We start from the raw sequence: 20,779 nt of genomic DNA, 5'->3' as shown, positions 1-20,779 counted from the left end.
TGCTACGTTCACAATGATATTGCATCAAGTCTAGAAAAATCGCCAAATATTTTGCAAGTGAAAACTCGAGACGAAAAGGGCAATTTGGAGAGTTCATATAATTTGAACATAACATGTTGTTAAAGTTTTAAATAACGTTGAAAGTTAGAAAGTGGTGACTCTTTTAATTTTATAAAGTGGACAGAATAGGTAAATGACGAAGCTTAATCTCCGGTCTCAATTTAAATATTGACCTACATGGCGCTAACCTCAACTTTACTATGACACGCAACAGTTTAGCCAGTTAGTCATTTGTTGATTTTCTTTTTATGGACTCTTAATGCTAAAATCTTTGTTTTCTTTGTTTCATGAAAAAAATAAAACCTCGGTTTGAGATTATTGCGATATCTTCAAAACAATGCATTTCAAATTCATACATATGGACAGACAGATTAATGGATTATCGCAAAACTCTTAATTTGTATTATTCCGGATGATACGGATGCTTGAATTGTAAAGTTCATCTCAATCAAGATTGGGGGGTGGTTGGTGCGTGGTGCAACTAAAAGATTAAATATATCGAAAGGGCAGTGGTTAGAAAATATTGAGGACCTTTCTATAAAAAACTTCACTCATACTCGAAAGTTGCCAGTCGAAAGCAGCCATGGTTAACCGAACCTAGTTCGCCTTGGTTAACCCTATGTCAACCAAACACCACCAGAGGATCACAACTACATCATTGTTGTAAAGATGATATTTCCTATCCATAGTTCCATGCTGTTAGAACACATCCCATTTGCTTCCCCATCTACGTCACATAACAACACTATTTGCCTGCTAATTCCTGGTCAGGGTCGCGGACAGCGTTAGACACAGGATTTCACGGCCAGACAAAGTTGGTCACCACACGTCGACGAGTTAGTTGTTATACAGTACACATTTCATGTTCATTCTGTCTGTTATCTCCGACACAATGTAAACGTGTCAGCCTTGCCAGACAAAACAATTCTCCCTGGTCCTGAGATTAGCTTCTTAAGTACTCAAGCTTCCATCACGGACGAACGGGATAAACCCAATCCTCATTAGCTTTGTCAAGAGACTGTGCGGGTCTCTGTCTGAGGAAAGGTGTGTTAAGTATATATGTCAGTATTTCCGAGTAGGAACAATGTTAGCTACATCAATTTGAAACGCCATTTTGTTCCAGTATACATATACATTTAGATGTATTGTGCTATTTGGGCGAGACCACTCTTTCAAACTATTTCGTCACCTGAAATAAATTCACTTCCAAGATAACGAAAAGTTTATATGTACCAGCGACAGATAATAAATATAAAAGATAAAAACTATCGAATATATTTTTCTGTAATGAAATTGTTACACAACCAGTGAAAATTGTATGAGTGACCTTTCGATAACTAGTACGATGTGTACCCTGTCACCTTCATAAGTACACAGAGATGTAAAATTTTAACAATTGTCTTGAAAGGAAAATAAAAGGTTGATGTTCAGTGTCGATTTTGATATTCCATCATATTGCATCAAATTCCACTAGTGGTGTAACTATAGCATTACATCAACTATACTTTCCAACTTAACGGAAATGTTTAGAACAGCGAGTTGATAATTACACCAGCTGACTACCTATATTGGTAGCTATGGTAATATATATCGCTTTGTATATATCTCTTTTCCTTGATGCCGGTCGTTATGGTAACTACCAAGAAGCCATTATATTATTATATTATGCAGCCATTAGTGTATTGACATCTGTGTCCAAACTACGTGTCACTCTTCGTGTCCTCTTGGGAACAGGGCGCTGCTGACCACGAACTCTGCTCACTTTCTTATTACCATATGATTGACACTGGTACCGTATCGTCACACTATAAGCTGGCACTGCCAACTGATGTTCTAAAATGTAAATGAGAAATAAGTAACACCCGCGTATTATAAAGACTGGACCATTTGAACCTTTTAGGTTATATTGTCTCTTTTTCATATATTTTGTTGGTTTCTGTTTGGTATCTAAAAATAATTCATATAATATCTTTCTTGGTGGCTATTGCTGATTCTGATGGTGTAAAGAATATGCTCTCTGAAACAAAGCGATGTTAATAATGCTAGTCAACAAAATTTTGATTTATTTTAAGATTAACTTAACATAATCCGCCCAATATCTAATGATACCTCTGCATAACCACCCTTAAACATCAAATGCTTCATCGACGACAGTTTCCCACATATGTAAACCGATCAGGGATAAATAAAATTGTCTGACCGGTTGTCTTCCGGTGCCATTTCATGGCGTTCTTATCCTTTAAAACCTATTTTCCGCTTGTAAGATATTTCTGCTTCCCCTTTACGATTCCAAGATCACTCTGGAATCGTACATAATTCCTTCCTTAAATGAAAGCAAGTTTTATCGATTACACTTCGGTAGTAGTGTCCTCAAATTGCCCCGATCGCTATACGTTTCCCGCCATCACTAGAAATTACCTCCAAACCTTCGTGACAATTTCACAGTGGTAGTCTGCATAATTTGTCTTCTCGGTCGAAACGAGCGTACCGTTAACGACAATTACAGATTTCTAAACTCTTCACTACCCTGCAGAATAGGAAGCCCTTCCTCTAGTTTATAGCCATTTAAATGTTTCTAATAAAAGGAAAAGGCATGTAAAAAGCTTCCAAGCTTGGCCCAGTAATGCAATTTTCTAAGCAAAGAAATCGATTAATTGCAATTATCTAATTTAGATAAATGGTGCCGTGCGACCTCGGAAATTAGAGTGTCACGGGATTGTGGGTAGGATCATGCAGCGAGGTTAACGACGAGGAAATCAATGAAGGATACTTAGGGTTGGAGATAGATATACACGCATGGATACATGGCAAGGCGGTGTAAGCATAGCAAAAGGCATAGTAGTATCCATTCTGGTAGAGTTTTATATGTTTTATATCTCCTTTAGAACTCTCACTTTCTATTTTCTTATTTCGTTTTCTTTTTTAGATCTTTCTTGCTTTTTCATTTTCTTTTTTTCGATTTATATGTCCTGTAAGTAGGGCGTTAGGATTACACTTGCTGTCCCCATTGCATGATAGTTTTTTGTTTGTTTGTTTGTTTGATTTATTAACGTCCTATTAACAGCTATGGTCATGTAAAGACGGCCTCCGATGTATGCGGTGTGTTGCGTGTATGTTGGGCGAGGTGAGTGTACTGGGAGACTGCGGTATGTTCGTGTTGTGTATTCTTGTATAGTGGAACTGTTGCCCTTTTTATAGTGCTATATCACTGAAGCATGCCGCCAAAGACACCAAGCAACACACCCCACCCGGTCAAATTATACTGACAACGGGCGAACCAGTCGTCCCACTCCCTGTATGCTGAACGCTAAGCAAGAGCACAAACTACCACTTTTATATAGACTTTGGTGTGTCTCGGCCAGGGGACAGAACCCAGAGCCTTCCTCACAGAGGCGAACGCTCAACTCAAGGCCAAAAGTGAGGCGGTGCCAAGGGAGGCATTAGGAAAGATAAAGTCAGTTAGGAAGAAGAGAAAAGATAAGATCCTAAATTTAGTCGCCTTTTACGATCATGCAATAGGGGCAGCAGGTACAATTCTAACGCCCTACCTGCAGGGCCATGCATGATAGTAAAATGCGACTAAATTTAGGATCTTAATTTTTTTTCTTCCTTATTTACTTTCTTCTTCCTAACGTCTCCCTTGACACCACCACACTTCAGTTCTCTCCCCGATATACACCAAAATCTATAAAAGTGGTAGTTTCTGCTCCTGCTTAGTGCTCTGCATACCGGGCGTTGGACGACTTGTTCGCCCGTTGTCGGTATAATGTGACCGGGAGGGGTGTGTTCTTGGTGTCTTTGGCGGTATACTTCAGTGATATAGCATTATAAAGAAGACACAACATGAAAATATCGCAGCCTCCAAAACCATGAACCTGCACTGCATACACGCAACACACCTCATACATGGGAGGCCTTCCTTACATGACCCTGGTTGTTAATAGGACGTTAATTAATCAAACAAACGAAACAAACAAATTTCGTTTTATATTTTCTTTCTTATTTCTCTTTTTTTTCATTTTCTTTTCTTATGTTATTTCTTTATCTTAAATCTTTCTTGCTGATATCAAATTTAATTTTCCCTCATTCTTTAAATTTATTTCTTTTTTCCTGTATTGTCTTACCAAATTATAGCAGCGTTTCTAAATGTGGTCGCTACACTGTTAATACATTAGTGGTTATTTAAGTATATCATCTTGTTCCATAGGGCATTAAGCAAATTCAAAAACATTTATAATCAATAAAAAGGCTAAACATACAAACATCACAGATTACAGTCCCCCTACACATCCCGTTGACTGTTGAGTATAACTATGACTCAAGAGAGCAGAGTCGCCGCTTATTATACAGTTACCTGCATTAAATGAGGTACTTGGAGTTATTGTCTTTTCACACGACAATGTACCAATTTAACGTCACGTTTCCACTACTATGGTTGAATAACAGAACTGTCGTGAAATAAAAAAAAAGTAAATATTACAACGTCGTTTCAATGATCAAGATCAGCACGACCCCGGTCTATAGTCAGAATAATGAGAATTTATATTAACATAGATGATAATAATATGTATGTAGAAGCATGATTATGTATTTATGCAGCTCACACATCTCTGAATATATCATTCTACTCAACATGTGGCTTCAGCAACGGCTAGAATAGTATTTTATTTTAATGCAACTAAATTTGGATTATTTTTTTTATCTTTTATATTCCTACTCCAACGTTCTCTACTATGGCGTAGGTCTACCACTAATAGTAACCGTTTCTGTGCCTGCTTAGCGTTCAGTACAACAGGAACATCTGTGGAATGATAATAAGCAGTACTGATGTTGTTTAATATTTGTTATTTTCTGATTAACAGGTGTGGTATTATTGTAAGCGGTTACGTATTTTACTTTCTGTTCAACAGGTGTGGTATTATTATGAGTGGTACAAATAATGTTCTTTTCTATTCAAGGTATCATTGTGAGCGTTACTTTACTTTACATACTAGTGTATGTTACAGGCGTGGTATCATTGTGAGCGTTACTTTACACTCTTGTGTATGTTACAGGCGCGGTATCATTGTGAGCGTTACTTTACTTTACACCCTTGTGTATGTTACAGACGCGGTATCATTGTGAACGTTACTTTACACTCTAATGTATGTTACAGGCGCGGTATCATTGTGAACGTTACTTTACATACTTGTGTATGTTACAGGCGCGGTATTATTGTGAGCGTTACTTTACTTTATAAACTTGTGTATGTAACAGGCGCGGTATCTTTGTGAACGTTAATTTACTTTACAAACTTGTGTATGTTACAGGCGCTGTATCACTGTGATCGTTACTTTACTTTACATAATTGTGTACGTTACAGTCGCTGTATCATTGTGAACGTTACTTTACTTTACACCCTTGTGTATGTTACAGGCGCGTATATTGTGAGCGTTACTTTACTTATACTTGTGTATTAACGTTATATATGTGTAAACGTTACTTCACTTTACACACTTGTATATGTTATAGGCGCTGTATCATTGTGAGCGTTACTTTATTTACAAACTTGTATATTATAGGCGCTGTATCCTTGTGAGCGCTTACTTACTTTACTACAACTTGTATATGTAATAGGCGCGTGGCGCTGTATCATTGTGAGCGTTACTTTACTTTACACACTTGTATATGTTATAGGCGCTGTATCATTGTGAGCGTTACTTAATTTTACATATTTGTATATGTTATAGGCGCTGTATCATTGTGAGCGTGACTTTACTTTACATACTTTTGTATGTTACAGGTGCGGTATTATTGTGAGCGTTACTTTACTATACATACCTGTGTATGTTATAGGTGCGGTATCATTGTGAGCGTTACTTTACTTTACATACTTGTGTATGTTATAGGCGCTGTATTATTGTGAGCGTTACTGTACTTTACACATTTGTGTATGTTTTAGGTGCAGTATCATTGTGAGCGTTACTTTACTTTGCATACTTGTTTATGTTACAGGTGCGGTATAATTGTGAGCGTTACTTTACTTTACACACTTGTGTGTGTTATAGGTGCGGTATCATTGTGAGCGTTACTTTACTTTACACACTTGTGTATGTTACAGCCGCTGTATCATTGTGAGCGTTACTTTACTTTACACACTTGTGTATGTTACAGGCGCGGTATCATTGTGAGCGTTACTTTACTTTACACACCTGTGTATGTTACAGTCGCTGTATCATTGTGAGCGTTACTTTACTTTACATACTTGTGTATGTTACAGGCGCGGTATGACGGCACACTAGTCCTCCACTTGATGGCAGTACACAAGCATGCCAATGACGTTACCCCTGGATCTCCAGACGCAGATAGATCCCGGTAAGGTGACGGTACTTCCTCTTCTGGAACAAGCGCATCAACATACGTTCAATACACTTATTGGTCAAAATGGACTTCAATGATTTTATTTGAAAAAAAATTACCGTGTAGATTAACTGGCTGGTGGTTTCTTTTAAGTGGATCTTAAGTCTTTAAGTTAATGCAGCTACACTTCAAGTGATCCTATTGAGAGCAGGTTTTTTTCTCTCCATATACACATAGTTGTACTTGCCAGTAGTGTTATGTCAATCTACATTCGCCTTAACACCTCATCACTGTCTCTGGATATAGTACACTTATCTCCCCTCATTCGTCTATATGACAAAAATGCTATTAATGTTTTAGTGCTGCGACTTTATCTCATTAAACATGAAACATTAAACATTTTATTGTATATTTGAGCTATAACAAAATCATTTCAAAGCAGTAAATCAATACCTTTACGACATTTGTAAGACCAAAACAACAATTAAATGGGCAACTTGTACACTATCATAGATTGGCTCTTTGAAACTTTGCCTTGAGGCTAACGTTTCAGCGTGAACTGTATCAGCTGTATTCCAGTATTGGTATTTCCTCACTACTTGATATTTGAGAGTTGTCCTTTCATTTATATATTGCATTACGCATGCTTAAACGAAAGTTAGATTTTCTTATTTTATTAATTTTTTTATGTTAAGTCGTCTGCCCAAAGGATGCATCTCTGCATTTTTCTCTATGTTTGTTTGAATTGCTATGGTAATTTTAATTAACCTGACAAATGTCCATTAGTAGGTTGGCATCAGAAGTATCGGTCAACATTAAAACGTCAAACATCAACATCTTAACAGGACGTAACCAATTAACATCAAACATTTTTACAGATGCAGAAAATTAAAGTGATTCATCTAAACGTGAATAGAGCGACACTTGACCATCTTCTACAGGTCGTTAAACACCTTAAGTTGAAATCAAACATGTTTTGTTTAAAACCAATTTCTTCTTTTGTTCCTATAACCATATAGCCAGATCAATCTGTACTCGGTTTTTAAAAATATGTGATACACCAATGCCATTGATGTTTTCAATGCTGTCTCTATGTAAATGTTTTATAAAGGTTAAGTTCCCAGATAGCAAACCTTACTAATAAATTCTAGTTTGGATGAATTTATGTAAATGATGTTCAGCTTCAGGATATTTATACAATGTAGACAGATTTTTTTATCGAAATAAACAAATTCCTAAAATAACTTCAAATTTTATTTTTCTTCTCATATAGTTGCTTCACTGACTTTTTAGTATACCTATTTACCTGTAATTTACTTTCCTTGCTTTCATGAATGTTTTTAGATAGGTATTCAACTTTCGATGGCTAATTTAAACTTTCGGTAAAAAAATGATCGAATATTGTTACTTACATATATGTTAATAACGTGCATCTTTTTGTCAATTTCTCATACTTTTGAACTTCATTAAATGTTAAAGCTTAATTTACTGTTTATCAGATCTACTTGTAATTTACTTTTCGTTTCTTTTATTGTTCTGACTTTAGTTTAGCTGAGTTATGCTTTAGATAGCTCGAATTTTTTATAAGTTTTATTTGTACTAAAATATTTTCTTCTATATCAATTCCTGTTAATTTATAAAATATCTGTTCCTAATCTGATTCCCGGTAACTTTACCCCCAGACTGTCAGAGGATCCTGCAGCATTTACCTCAGATACAGGCGGACCTATGTGACAACGAAAACGACGCTTCACTCCTCAGGAAGTTCCTCCGCAGTAAAGATCTACAAGTCATGATGAAGGTATTACTTTGTCTGTTAAAACCTTTTTCAGCTTTTTGTTTTCTCTGATACGTGTGTATTTATTACGTTTTATGAGATAATATTAAAATGTAAAAAGCACACACATACACAAAAGAATCATAATAATTCTTATATAGTTTGCGCTCTAAGTGACGTGATTTCTACCCTTGGTTTTTGCCACTTAAAATTATGAAAATATGTTTATATTGAGAAATAGGATACCACATAGTTATGATAAGACCATGGAAATTGGAATACATGGAAAACCTGTAATATATTTAAAACAAATATTCCATGTATGAGTCGTATACAGGGAGTGGGACGACTGGTTTAAGCGTTGTCAGTGCTCCTGTGTCTATGGTGACATACTTCAGAGTGACAGCACTATGAAAATAGAGCATATTTTAACTATTACGAACATATCATAGTCTCCCAAAACACACTAGTAACACACTACACACACGGGAAATCGTCTTTAAATGACACTGGGTGTTAATATAATGCTTATCTAATCACACAACCGTGGTTAAGTCTATTGTAGTATGAACGCTACCTGGTTGCAGCTATATTATAAAACCTAGCGTGTGTAACGTGGATACGTAACAAAGCCATGTTTATCTCGTCAAATCTCATATAAGTACGTGCAATGTTGTTAGATTGGTTGGCACCAGATCAAATCGGCGGCATCATTTCCGGAAATGTACACGCAATCGACAGCTCAAATTCCTTCGCAATCAGTTTACAAAGGTCACAGACGAGAAACATCCGTGGCTCCAAACCATTGACTCTGTATTAACGAACAGTTATACATATTAAAACTCCAGCTCGTTATAAATCATACGCAGATTCACTTCCGTCATGTGTAGGCTACTGCCAGGATGTACAAACCAATATTACCATCTTAATCAATCTATTATTGCTAAAGAATAACAACAAACATCTCGTCAACAAAACATTGAAGAATTCGGTTGGATCATGTTTCAGAAAATAAACCAACGGAAACCTGCGTTACAAACTAGCGACGGATGTTTACTATATTTCTTTGTTGATATACTTATTTTTCTCTCACCATATAACTTGCTATCTGTTTATTTTACGTGACATCAAAACAAAAACACATTATTCAAATTGAAAGTAAACAAAAACAGAAATCGTGTTAGATAATATAATAGTAAATTTATTTTCTTCAAATAATACATTACTGAGTTAAGACAAAAAGTTAATAAATAAGCATAATAACTTGATATATATTTACGTCTTATTCAACATCTCGTGATATATAATTTGAAAATTAGAAAACACACACCATCAGACATTGAATAAAGATAAGAAGATATACGACATTTTCAGAGGTATGTCGTTATAATATCGTAAAACTGGAATTAAATGCTTCGCGATTTAAACGTCAACCAAAACAAAAACAAAAAATTCAGGCGGTTTTAAAATTTCGTGATTTAGCTTTAAGGATATTAGATAATTACATCAGAATTGTTCGTGGATCAAATTTTTGCGATCATAAAAATGTCCCGCGAAATCGCAAAATACCGGCCTTATAGTACAGCATGTTTAATTATTCAACTTTCCTTGTGGCGCCCATTTGGTGCCAGCATACCACCGCTGTCGATAGTCCATCATATTGTAGCGATCACACAATGATCTCACCGGCAGGGTCTAGACCCCCGATTCCGTTCCCTCGAGTGACTCATTACCGCTCGAATTGGCAGTTACTCTGGGAAACATCATACAGCGAGGTTCGATAGCGATATGACAATTCTGTATGAAACCCAAGATCGTTATTCCATTAATATTGGTTACCATAGAGACGTTTGACCCGAATTGTGCGCAGAAGGTTGACAGCTTAACAAAGGTTCCTTAGAAAAGGATGATACTGCCGGGGTTAGAGACCGGGCACGTCTGCCATTCCTTTACTCGTCAGATGAGGGAGGATTTATTTTTGAGTCATGACGTCTGGGTATATCATTGGATGTTTAGCTGAGTTGAAATCAGCGACGTCGGTTTAAAACTGTGATTTTGACACAACGTGATATGTGATACCTATTGGCATATATATGAAGGTTTGTTATGTATCTGTTGACAGTGATTCGTTGGTGAACAACATTGTTAGGAGTACAATTTCATCAGCTCTACTCTTAACATTGTTAGGTGTACAGTTTCATCAGCTCTACTCTTAACAACGTTAACGGAATGATTATTACAGATATATTAATATTTGTGTTATGTGCTTCCTCCGGGATGTATGAGACATCAACATCGTGTTGTAATCGGCTACTACAATGTGTACTACGTATAGTGCCGTATAACAGAACATATAAATTTGTATTTTTTTCGTGGTTGATATTAGATTGTGGGTATAAATAGTCTCGCTTAGCCGTTATATCAACAACGAACTATTTCGACAGGAAATTCACACCTAACAGTACATATTGCATATCATGTATTGTGTTTTAATAATTACATGAAGATAATATCTCAGAAACAAAAGTGACAAAGCAAAACAATTTTATGCCTGGGCATCGAACTACGCTACATAAAATTGACCGTCTTGCATATTACAGAGTTAGCTCCCTTGCGTTAGGTATCCATTGTGAATTTCACGTCATTTTCTCCTAAAAGTATAGTGTTACGCTCGCAAACACATGACGTCACAATCAATAGCTATTCACAAGGGCAGATAACTCTGTAATATGCAAAATACGGAATACTGATACATGTTAAACAAACATTAAGGAAAAGGTTTAAATCGTTGAATTACTTGATAGGAAAATTTAGTATTGGTTATGAATCAATGCCTCATAATTCGTGATATCTGATATATTCTGGATTACGATAAGTATTGTAGGAGCCTAAAGAAAATTGGTACGAGAACATAAATTTTCGATATATTATCGATAAGATAATTTTATTATCTAAGTCAACTGTAAAATTTTTCGCGATGATCAATTATGATGGTAATTTCGTAATTGCTGTGCGTTAAAGACTTAAAGGGAGTGGTATCAGCGTAAATTTCCACGCCGTGAATATTTCACGATTACAGTATCCCGTGCACCGTTATGATAAAACAAATTGCAGTTGATTTCATCAAAATTGCGATTAATATTTTATACCAGCCAGTCAATAATTACCAATCTACTTTATTTCATTCAATATGGTATTAATAATATATCACACATTTCGAATAAACGCGTCTGGCATATAACCTTACTAAACCAATTGTGTGCACCACATTTATTCCGCGATGCTCTTCTGCTTTCCGCTCAGTGTATACCATAACTGATAACAAAATATCAAAACATAGGACAACATCAAGGAAATGTGTTCTTGATATAAAGGTCAAGGAAGCATTAACGGATTCCAGATGGACAAATTTGCCCTGATATTATTTTCATGATACGATTTTCAAATTCATTTTCTTTCGTAATGGCGTTTTGTCTATTTTGGTATATTTAAATGCCACATGATGTGAAGATACAATAATTTGATTAAATTATCTACCAATCCCATGATAGGAGACACCTCAGATATGTGTTTTATTAATTTGATATGATGGTTGTGTCTATCATGTGACAGTAATGGTACCAATTAATGCTATTTACTCCACACCATCATGGGATAGTATTCCTTAGCCGTTCTCACGATGTAATTACATCTAGTACATATGGCACTTCTAAAAAATTCATTTGGATGTGAATTATTTTACATTATCCGAGGGCATGGGTCCAGGTTCCCGATACTCGAGCTAATAGGTCCAGGTTTCCATTCTGATGGAATATCATTGCAGATCATGGATGTTTCTATTCATTATTTGAATTGATTTATCTGACTGACGGTTCTTTCATTCGGCAAAACGTATGTGGACCTTGTTAGCTTTATACAATAATAGGGATATTTTTACCAGGCGTTATGATTTTAATATATCCTTCCATTTGATCATATCTGTATAATTTGATAATTAAGGCATGTGTCTGTACAGGTCTGGGCCCTCAGACAGATTTTTTACTCAAGTCTATGTAAAATCATATACTTGAGTAGAAAATATGTCTTGAGAATAGTTTTATGGTGCCGGGCCCTGATGTACATGTATATCAATTTATTTTATACTATATGATATATTGTTAGAAATATTATTCTCAATATTGAATAAAAGTCCAAATCACAACTGACCGCTTATGTTTTACACAATATTTAATTTATAATTATTTTGTTTGTAGATGTATAAGCGACTCTGTATCATGAGCCACCGGCGCATGCGCCCTGTTACCCGTTCCTCTGTGGCATTAGCAGCAAACGTAAGTATACATTCCAATTCACATAACTGACAGGTCGTATAGAACTAATTAACTTATGCAATGCAATTATTCAAATTAACCAGCTCGAATATCTCATTTCGAAATCTTCTATATCCAGAGGCTTGCGTTGGTTTTTATGGTTAAAACGATCTCCCCGCAGGAGATGAAGAATACTAAATGTATCTGTTCTTTGTTATCTGATTACTTGTCATATGTATGTACTAAAATGGAGATACTTGATTATTCTCGTTAACGATTCAATCATACTGGGAATAGTCAGTTCATGTTTCGGTTCCGCTCATCGCATTTGGAACTATACTGGACACAGTTGATGGTTTTCTGAAATGTATCGTTCTCGTCCAAAAGGTTAGAAATAATATATTGGATTTTGTCGATAATGAAACAGAAAATGTTAAAATGGTTACTGTAATCTGTGCAACATTTAATCCTTGTTCAATCTAAAGATTTACGCCAAAATCTAACCCAGAAAAAACCAAGGGCGTACTTAAACATAAAAACCTTTTCTGCTGTGAACTTCTGACTTATCTCCATACGCAATTTAGCAGGCGTATGCTTTCAACTGGCTTAGTGTCATTGTCTAATGTCTTAATGTTTTGTATATTATTTTTTTATTGACAATGACTTTGTGAATTATATTTGTTAATTATACTTCTCATATTACCACCTGATTGACCGATTGTGGCTTACTACGATTGATGTCATTTGTTAATTGTGTATGTTGATGTCGATCTGTTTGTCTTCGCAGACTTTCTGTGATGTCAGACGGGGCTCGGAGAAGGAGGCACGAGTGACACGGGAGCTCCTACAGATATTATCAATGCCGCACGTCCAGGTAAAAACAAACCCATCTGATTCCAAAACACGCATTAAACACACACAACACACCGCATACATGGGGGCTTTTCTTTCATAACCCTGGCTGTTAATAGGACGTTGAGTTAATCAAACAAACAAACAAACCAAGAAATAGCATATTGATCATCATCGCACCTCGCACAACATACACGCAACACACCGCATACATGGGAGGCCGTCCTTACATGACCATAGCTGTTAATAGGACGTTAATTAATCAAACAAACAAACAAACAAACATTGACTTCAAAAATAATACTAACATAAATTAATATGGTTCCATCAAGACAAACGATTCTCATTAAGGAAACACGTCAGATTTAGCTGCGGTACCACTAGCGTTTGACATTATGTAATAAGAGGAAAAGGATGCGAACTTGTGGTTTTGGAGTATGTAGTTAAATTATCTTAAAAGATTATTTTCTTTGTGCAATAAAATCCAAATTCAATGTCTTATTTTATAATTACATAATGCTGTACGATTTAAGCAACGGAAAGTAGGATAATTGTCTGTATTCAACCCAAACGTTTTTATGCACATATCGACCCTATAAAGTCTTATTAAACAGGTGGTCGTTATCCAGCGGTAGTCGCTAAGGCAGTTTTTACTGTAGTTGTTTATACTAGATTATGTTAGACATGTTTTCATCAGAACATCTGACATCAGAATTTGCATTGCGACGAGAGCATAGAAAAGCTTGTCAGAATGGGAGGCAATCACTGAATTCACTGATAAGCCTTGGTGTTCACGGTGGCGGCATTAATCCGTTGATAAGCTGCAAGCTTATCAAAAGTATAGTCCAATCGCGTGTGCTGTATGGATCAGAATTGTGGGCTAACCCGATGCAATACTCTCAGCAGGAACTCTGCGTCGTTCAACGATATGCTGCCCGGAGACGTGAAGGCTTCGAACAAACTTCACCTACACTTGTAACAACTCGCGCTATTGGATATCACTATCTTATCCTGTTAAATATATTCCTCCGTAATGTAGTGACACAAACCTAAATAATAAGAGCTACCTATCAGCTATTCAGTACTGACATTAGACAGTGATACATTATAAACATACTCTTGTTGTGTTTCAAGCGGTGTCTCATATGCTTTTATCGATCATGATATTTTAAGCATATAATTATGTAATCGACATTGGATCTCCGGAATTATTAAATGCAGCCAGGTATATATAATCAATAAAAGAACGGGACTAAACTTGGGACGCTTGCAAACACAATAAATACCTACCAACAAGGGCAGATAACCATGTAATATGCAAATATCGAATAGCCAATGGATGAACATATGACATACGTTGTATAGATCGCACATCAATAGCTACGTATATGGTTTTCACAAACAGATTTAAAAAGTAGTTCGCAAGCACTTAATGTCTAACAGACATATTTATATTTTTTCGAAAATAACACTGCAAATATTAACTATAAGATAACATAATCGACGTCCTTGGTTATTGATATTGGTATTCTTCTTTTTTATTTGTTTTATAATATTATTTATTTAATATTTATGTATATATCTTATGACTGAATTGAAAAAACTTTTCTAAATACTGTTATATTCTGTTAACAAAACGGATGTTGATTGATATCTTAAACTAAAAATTCCCTACATTGCTTTTGTACGAAAAAGATAAGCACGCACATTGCGATAAACTAAGGTTTCATGGACATATAAAAAGAAATGGAAGTTTGAGGGGAAGATTTTATGAATATAACTTTTAATTTGGCATTCTTGTTTTCAGATACAAAGCAAAATCACCAGATATATCAAAATAATTGATATGCACATTTATATCGTTCTACTACATGTGTATGTGACAAATACACAAGGGATTAAATTTATTCATTAAAACGAACTTTACAGTCCCCCGTACCGTAACTTTTAAAGAATCAGCTTTGAATGTTAGAGAATCATAGAAATCAATCAAGCTTTGAAGTTTAAGTTTTGTTATGGAGATATTTTGAATGTGTAATCTGGTCCATGCCCCGCCAATCTGGAACCTTGATATCGCCCAGCACATAAATAATGTTCCGTTTAGTACAATGCATTCCTCTTGTCGTAGTATTTGTACAATACACACTCCCCCAGACCGTCGACCTCACGTCTCTGTACCAAGCTGTAGTTATAACGGAACTTCCGATTTACTCTTTGTAACAGAGGCTATAAATTTGTAGTTTAGAAGTAAAAGCATTACACATCTAAATAATACCTGGAAATGAGTGAATTACGCGCTCAAGATTTGTCCTTTCTTTTTTTTTCTCCAGCGTCTTCTGGCTACGTGAGGAATGCTGATAGGTTCTGTCAAATCACTGAGTCTATCCATATAAAAAGTAATACATCTTCTTTTCATTGTGTTCGGCACACAGGGCTTTAAAACAAGTTTACCACATCTACTTTATCGGCTCAGGGTTGCTCTTATGGGATGCTAAAAGAATCAATTCGCGAAACACGATATATAATATTTCGATTGTTATACCAGTCGTCCCTTTGTAAAAGAAAAAAGTAAAATTATTAACATTTCGACGCAATTCCTCCAATTTCTAAAAAAAAATTCTTCGAATATAGTCCCTGACAAACTTTATACAATGGTATATTTAGGGCTTATGTTTTTATAATTTCTATCTCGAGCGTTTAACATACTTTAATTAATTATCTCAAACTATGAAAATAGAATATATTTTATGTCGAGATAATAAGTCGAGTACTCGAGATGTAATAACGACCGCTCGACTATTCTCTCGAACGCTCCACTTATAAGCTCCAATGCTTCATTTATTTTCTCGAGTGCTCGACGTAATGTAGGTTATTTCGAGATAATGTGTCGGAGGTTTACGATGTTATGTCGACCTCTCGATAGAATTTGTTGAATGTGCGAGAAAATATGTCGAGAGATAATTCGGATAGAAAATAATACTGTTCACTTCTAAATGTACAACCGTAGGATTACTAGATATTTATCAATTTTCAAAATGTCAGATTTACCAAAGCTGTGTTTTAAAGTTTGAGTAACAACTTCAATATAACGAACTTGTTTAGTACAAATGTTCATGTTTATTGTGCATATGTAAAGCAATCCCTGCCTGCAACACTATAGAATTGCAAATTAACAACTATTACTTGATAAAGGGGCAGATAGCCTCGAAAATTTCACAATTTGTTTTGTCCACACGGTTAGAATTACTTCTTTGTCCCATATTTACCATTTGAAGTAATTCGTATCCTACAGACTTACGTTTCATGGGATCCCGTGTCATGTGGAAAATCCTATTGATATTACTTCTTTGACCAATATAATATATTAAATATATAAAACACATAATCATTACCTTCAACCAAATGGCACAGTTGACTTTTACGACCTAAACAATAAACATTATTTAACACAATATTTTCTGAAAATAAAAATCAGTTTGATCACTTGTTTCTTTGTAAGATTCGATCAAAATGAGAATGATTGAAAATTCCATGAGTGTAAAAAAAATTTTTTTTCATCTTTTAACAGAATGTTTCCCATCCGAAAATGACGTTCCAATGGCTGATTAGTTTATATGATTATAAAGGGATATTGCTTGAAACATTTTTCTTCTTAATTCCATCTGCCTTTTGAAGCAAACCAAATTTTCCTTTTTGGTTTTGAGATCTAACTTAATCTCCCTTGCCCAGATATCTACTGTGATATTTTATCATGTAATAGATTCCTGTAAAACATGTAAAGTCTGACAATGAAGGCGACAAATAAATCACCTGGATATTTATTTTCATGTCTGGCCCATTGCTTATGTCAGGTTATGTTCTAGATGTACGACTCTCACGGAATCAGACACTGCCATTACGACAGTCTACCCACTAAATCGGATTCCTTAAAAACAGATTTACTATATTATTTAGGATCACTATAAATTTTCCACGTGCCTGTATCTTATAAATAATACATTTCTGTCTGTCATGCAATGAAGATGTTACTCTCTGTTACATTGTGGGCTGGTAAGGTCGTCTGATAGTATCACACTATCCCTACATGTCTGGTGTGATAGTTAGAATTCGGCGTGTGTCGTTCCTCGGATGTCCATGTAAGGTCCATGTTTTTAAATTCCAAAATGCCTAGTATTCCTCCAAAAAGAAGGCACACAGACATACCACTGTCTCCCACAACCCGCACCTCGCACTTCATACACTTAATAGACATACCACAGTCTCCCAAAACCCGACCCTCGCACTACATACATACACCACAGTCTTCCAAATCCCGCACCTCGTACTACATACACACAACAGAGTCTCCCAAAACCCACACCTCGCACTATATACGCATACCAGACTCCCAAAACCCACAACTCGTACTACATACACACACCACAGTCTCCCAAAACCCACACCTCGCACTACATAGACATATCACAGTCTCCCAAAACCCCAACATCGCACTACATACACACACCACAGTCTCCCAAAACCCACACCTCGCACTACATACACATAACACAATCTCCAAAACCCAACCCTACCACTACATACACACACCACAGTCTCCTAAATCCTTACCTCGTACTACATACACACCACAGTCTCCCAAAACCCGCACCTCGCACTTCATACACTTCATAGACACACCACAGTCTCCCAAATCCCGGACCTCGTACTACATACACACCACACAGTCTCCTAAAACCCGCACCTCCCACTACATACACATACCACTGTCTCTCAAAACCCGCACCTCGCACTACATACACAAAACACAGTCTCCAAAAACCCGGACCTCCAACTACATACACACACCATTCTCCCAAAACCCGCGCTTTCCACTACATACACACACACCACAGTCTCCCCAAACCCGCCCCTCCCACTATAACACACACCACTCTCTCCCAAAACCCGTCCTAAAATGGCATTTGGTTGTTAATAGGATGTAAATATAATACACCAAACACTTAGAATGTGTGAAATGTATTCGGGATACCATATATGTTCTTATATTGTATTTCAATGATTTATATTTTATAACCTTTTATCTCAAACATGTTTGTATATTTAATTTATATTCTTGACCGACGGGGGAGGTTAACCCCGTGAATCAATGATAAATTGTTTTATTGTTTGTTATAGGCACTACTTTACACACACGACCGGGTAGCGGCGGGGGAGTTTGACCCCGTAGTAGATCAAGAGACGTATAACGTGGCTACGGATGAAAAGACACTGAAGATAGTCCATCTGGTGAAGAGTGACGAACCATTGGTGTGTAGCAAGTGATTCTTATATATAATTCAAGTTTGTTGATATCGAGAATTTCAATTGGCTTAAACATTTATGTTATCATATCATAACGCATACAAATGGCATCGTCAGTCGTAATGATTTCAGTAAAAAATAGTCCCTCAAAAATCGAAGTGTACTCTCATCATAATCCGCTTCGCGATTTAATGTAGTACACTCTGATTTTTATCTTATGACTTCATAATTTGAAAAAAAATATATATATATATGCTAATCCTTCATTATACGCCATCTTTGTAAAATTCCTATTTCGTTAGCTGAAGTAATGCGAAAAAAACGTTACTTTCACGAGTTAATAATTTCGCGATTTGAGACTATATTTCCGTTAATACTAATTTCGCGATCTGCCGAAAAGTGTAATAATCAATTATAATTTTTTAATAACTTTTAAGCGGGTTAAATTTTCAAGACATCAATATCAATAATGTCCCTTGAAATTGCAAAAATATTTCAGTTGTGGAAAAAAATGACTACAAACAAAAAATGAGCAAAGATTTCATGCGGAAAAAATTAAGGCTTAACGTCTATTCCTTTAATTCTGTTTTACTGAATATAAAGAAACAATTAGACAATGATCAAAATTCATTCAAAAAGGGGTGAAAAAAATGCACAATTGGTCAAAATGAAGAAATTATGTACACCCCTTATAGATATTAAGTACATTGGTTCTCGCTGACGCAAGTATGGATGGTTTCGATGATCCGCCATGATGTAAATCTGAAAATCATTTAAATCGTAGATTGCATTCGGCTACGTTACTGTATGTAAAGTGAGATGCGATACTTGACTATGCTCGTCCATAATTTCTAGGCGGCCACTTTTTCAAATCATCAATCTTAATTTTGTTACCGGAATCCAGCGTTTTGGACCACTCTAGATTAATCTTCAGGGACATTAAATTTACAACCTCAAAGTAGAGTGCTGTCAGCCAGTCTAAACGATATTGCAGTTTAAATGCATTTTAGCATGTTGCTTGATATTAAATGGCCATCATTCCCCTAGAGCGATTTCAATGTCGTTTATAAATAGTCGTCACGTGCTTTTGCCATGATAGTAAAAAGCAAAAGCGTTTTAGGAGGTCATAAATTCTGACATTTTACAAGGCACCTGATAGTTATTATCACCACTAAATGCCGATTACAATGTGCTTTTTAACTAAATATACGTCTCTCCGGAATTTTATTTTAACCTTTGATCATGTTTAGACCATTTTATCGTCGAAGTTTAAAACTGTGCTGATATTTATATCAATGATCATAAGCTAATTCAATGATGCACGAAGGAAGATATAATGCTTTGATAAATATTTATATTACAAATGGAGATCTGATTAAACATCGGTTTTGTATTTTGAATGGGCTTCAAGATGCTTTGAACAACTGATGATTAATCGAGCATATTTGTGTATAATCAACACAAAAGTACATTTTGTTCTTTTGGTGCATGCGCTATCAATACTTCATTTCATATAGGGCATAGTGTCATCGATAATTTTGGGCCATAATTAAATATTTTTACTGCGCTAATTGTGTGCAGTAAGTTACTTTTGTAACTGAAGAAAAATACGAATTCATCTGCTACTGTTTTTGATTGTGTTTCCTTGTGTATTCACCGTCGTAATTTTGACATTTTTTATCAATTTATCGTAATTAAACATGTATAATCCGTCTATATCGTCCGAACGTGCTGGTCTCGGTGACATCCAGTTTAGACAAGTTACACATGGTATATTACATAAATATTAAATAATTAATTAATTATGTAACCAGGGCGTTACTATCCAGATGAAGGAGGAAACAGGTGCTATAGAGATCGCTAGGATAATGCATGGAGGAGCAGCCCATAGAAGTGGTAAGTGGAAATCACATGGATACAATACAATCGGAATTCTTAGGATGTAACTGATGTACCACTACATTGACCTCGGATGTGACACAATGGTATCCATTTGAAAACTACGGGACTATTTTCATAACAACTGGTTGCCTCCGAGGACACAACCATCGAAAAATACTAGTCCATCAATGCTGTGTAATGTCCGTAATGTTTAACATCCGAGGAGTTCCGATTGGGGCACAATCAGTGCTACACTTCT

At 35.8% G+C, this 20,779-nt stretch overlaps 1 protein-coding gene across 4 annotated transcripts in view; it reads left to right on the top strand.

Moving 5' to 3' along the window:
- The window catches only part of LOC138310516 (MAGUK p55 subfamily member 7-like), a 97,859-nt gene that overhangs the window by 57,062 nt on the left and 20,018 nt on the right, over positions 1-20,779 (top strand). For 2 of the 4 annotated variants that reach the window (XM_069251770.1, XM_069251768.1), the window contains exons 1-7: positions 4,767-4,922; positions 6,320-6,414; positions 8,082-8,200; positions 12,430-12,507; positions 13,274-13,360; positions 18,514-18,645; positions 20,454-20,535. In XM_069251770.1, coding sequence (XP_069107871.1) covers positions 6,369-6,414; positions 8,082-8,200; positions 12,430-12,507; positions 13,274-13,360; positions 18,514-18,645; positions 20,454-20,535 — 544 coding nt within the window. In that variant the 5' untranslated portion in view covers positions 4,767-4,922; positions 6,320-6,368. Of the gene's footprint in view, positions 1-4,766; positions 4,923-6,319; positions 6,415-8,081; positions 8,201-9,928; positions 10,276-12,429; positions 12,508-13,273; positions 13,361-18,513; positions 18,646-20,453; positions 20,536-20,779 lie in introns of those variants that run through there. The other 2 variants (XM_069251769.1, XM_069251771.1) reach the window with 2 other exon arrangements.

This window comes from Argopecten irradians, chromosome 16 (genome assembly GCF_041381155.1).
Source record: "Argopecten irradians isolate NY chromosome 16, Ai_NY, whole genome shotgun sequence".
Classification (NCBI taxonomy): domain Eukaryota; kingdom Metazoa; phylum Mollusca; class Bivalvia; order Pectinida; family Pectinidae; genus Argopecten; species Argopecten irradians.
The sequence above is the reverse complement of the archived record's forward strand: the minus strand, read 5'-3'. Positions and strand labels throughout refer to the sequence as shown.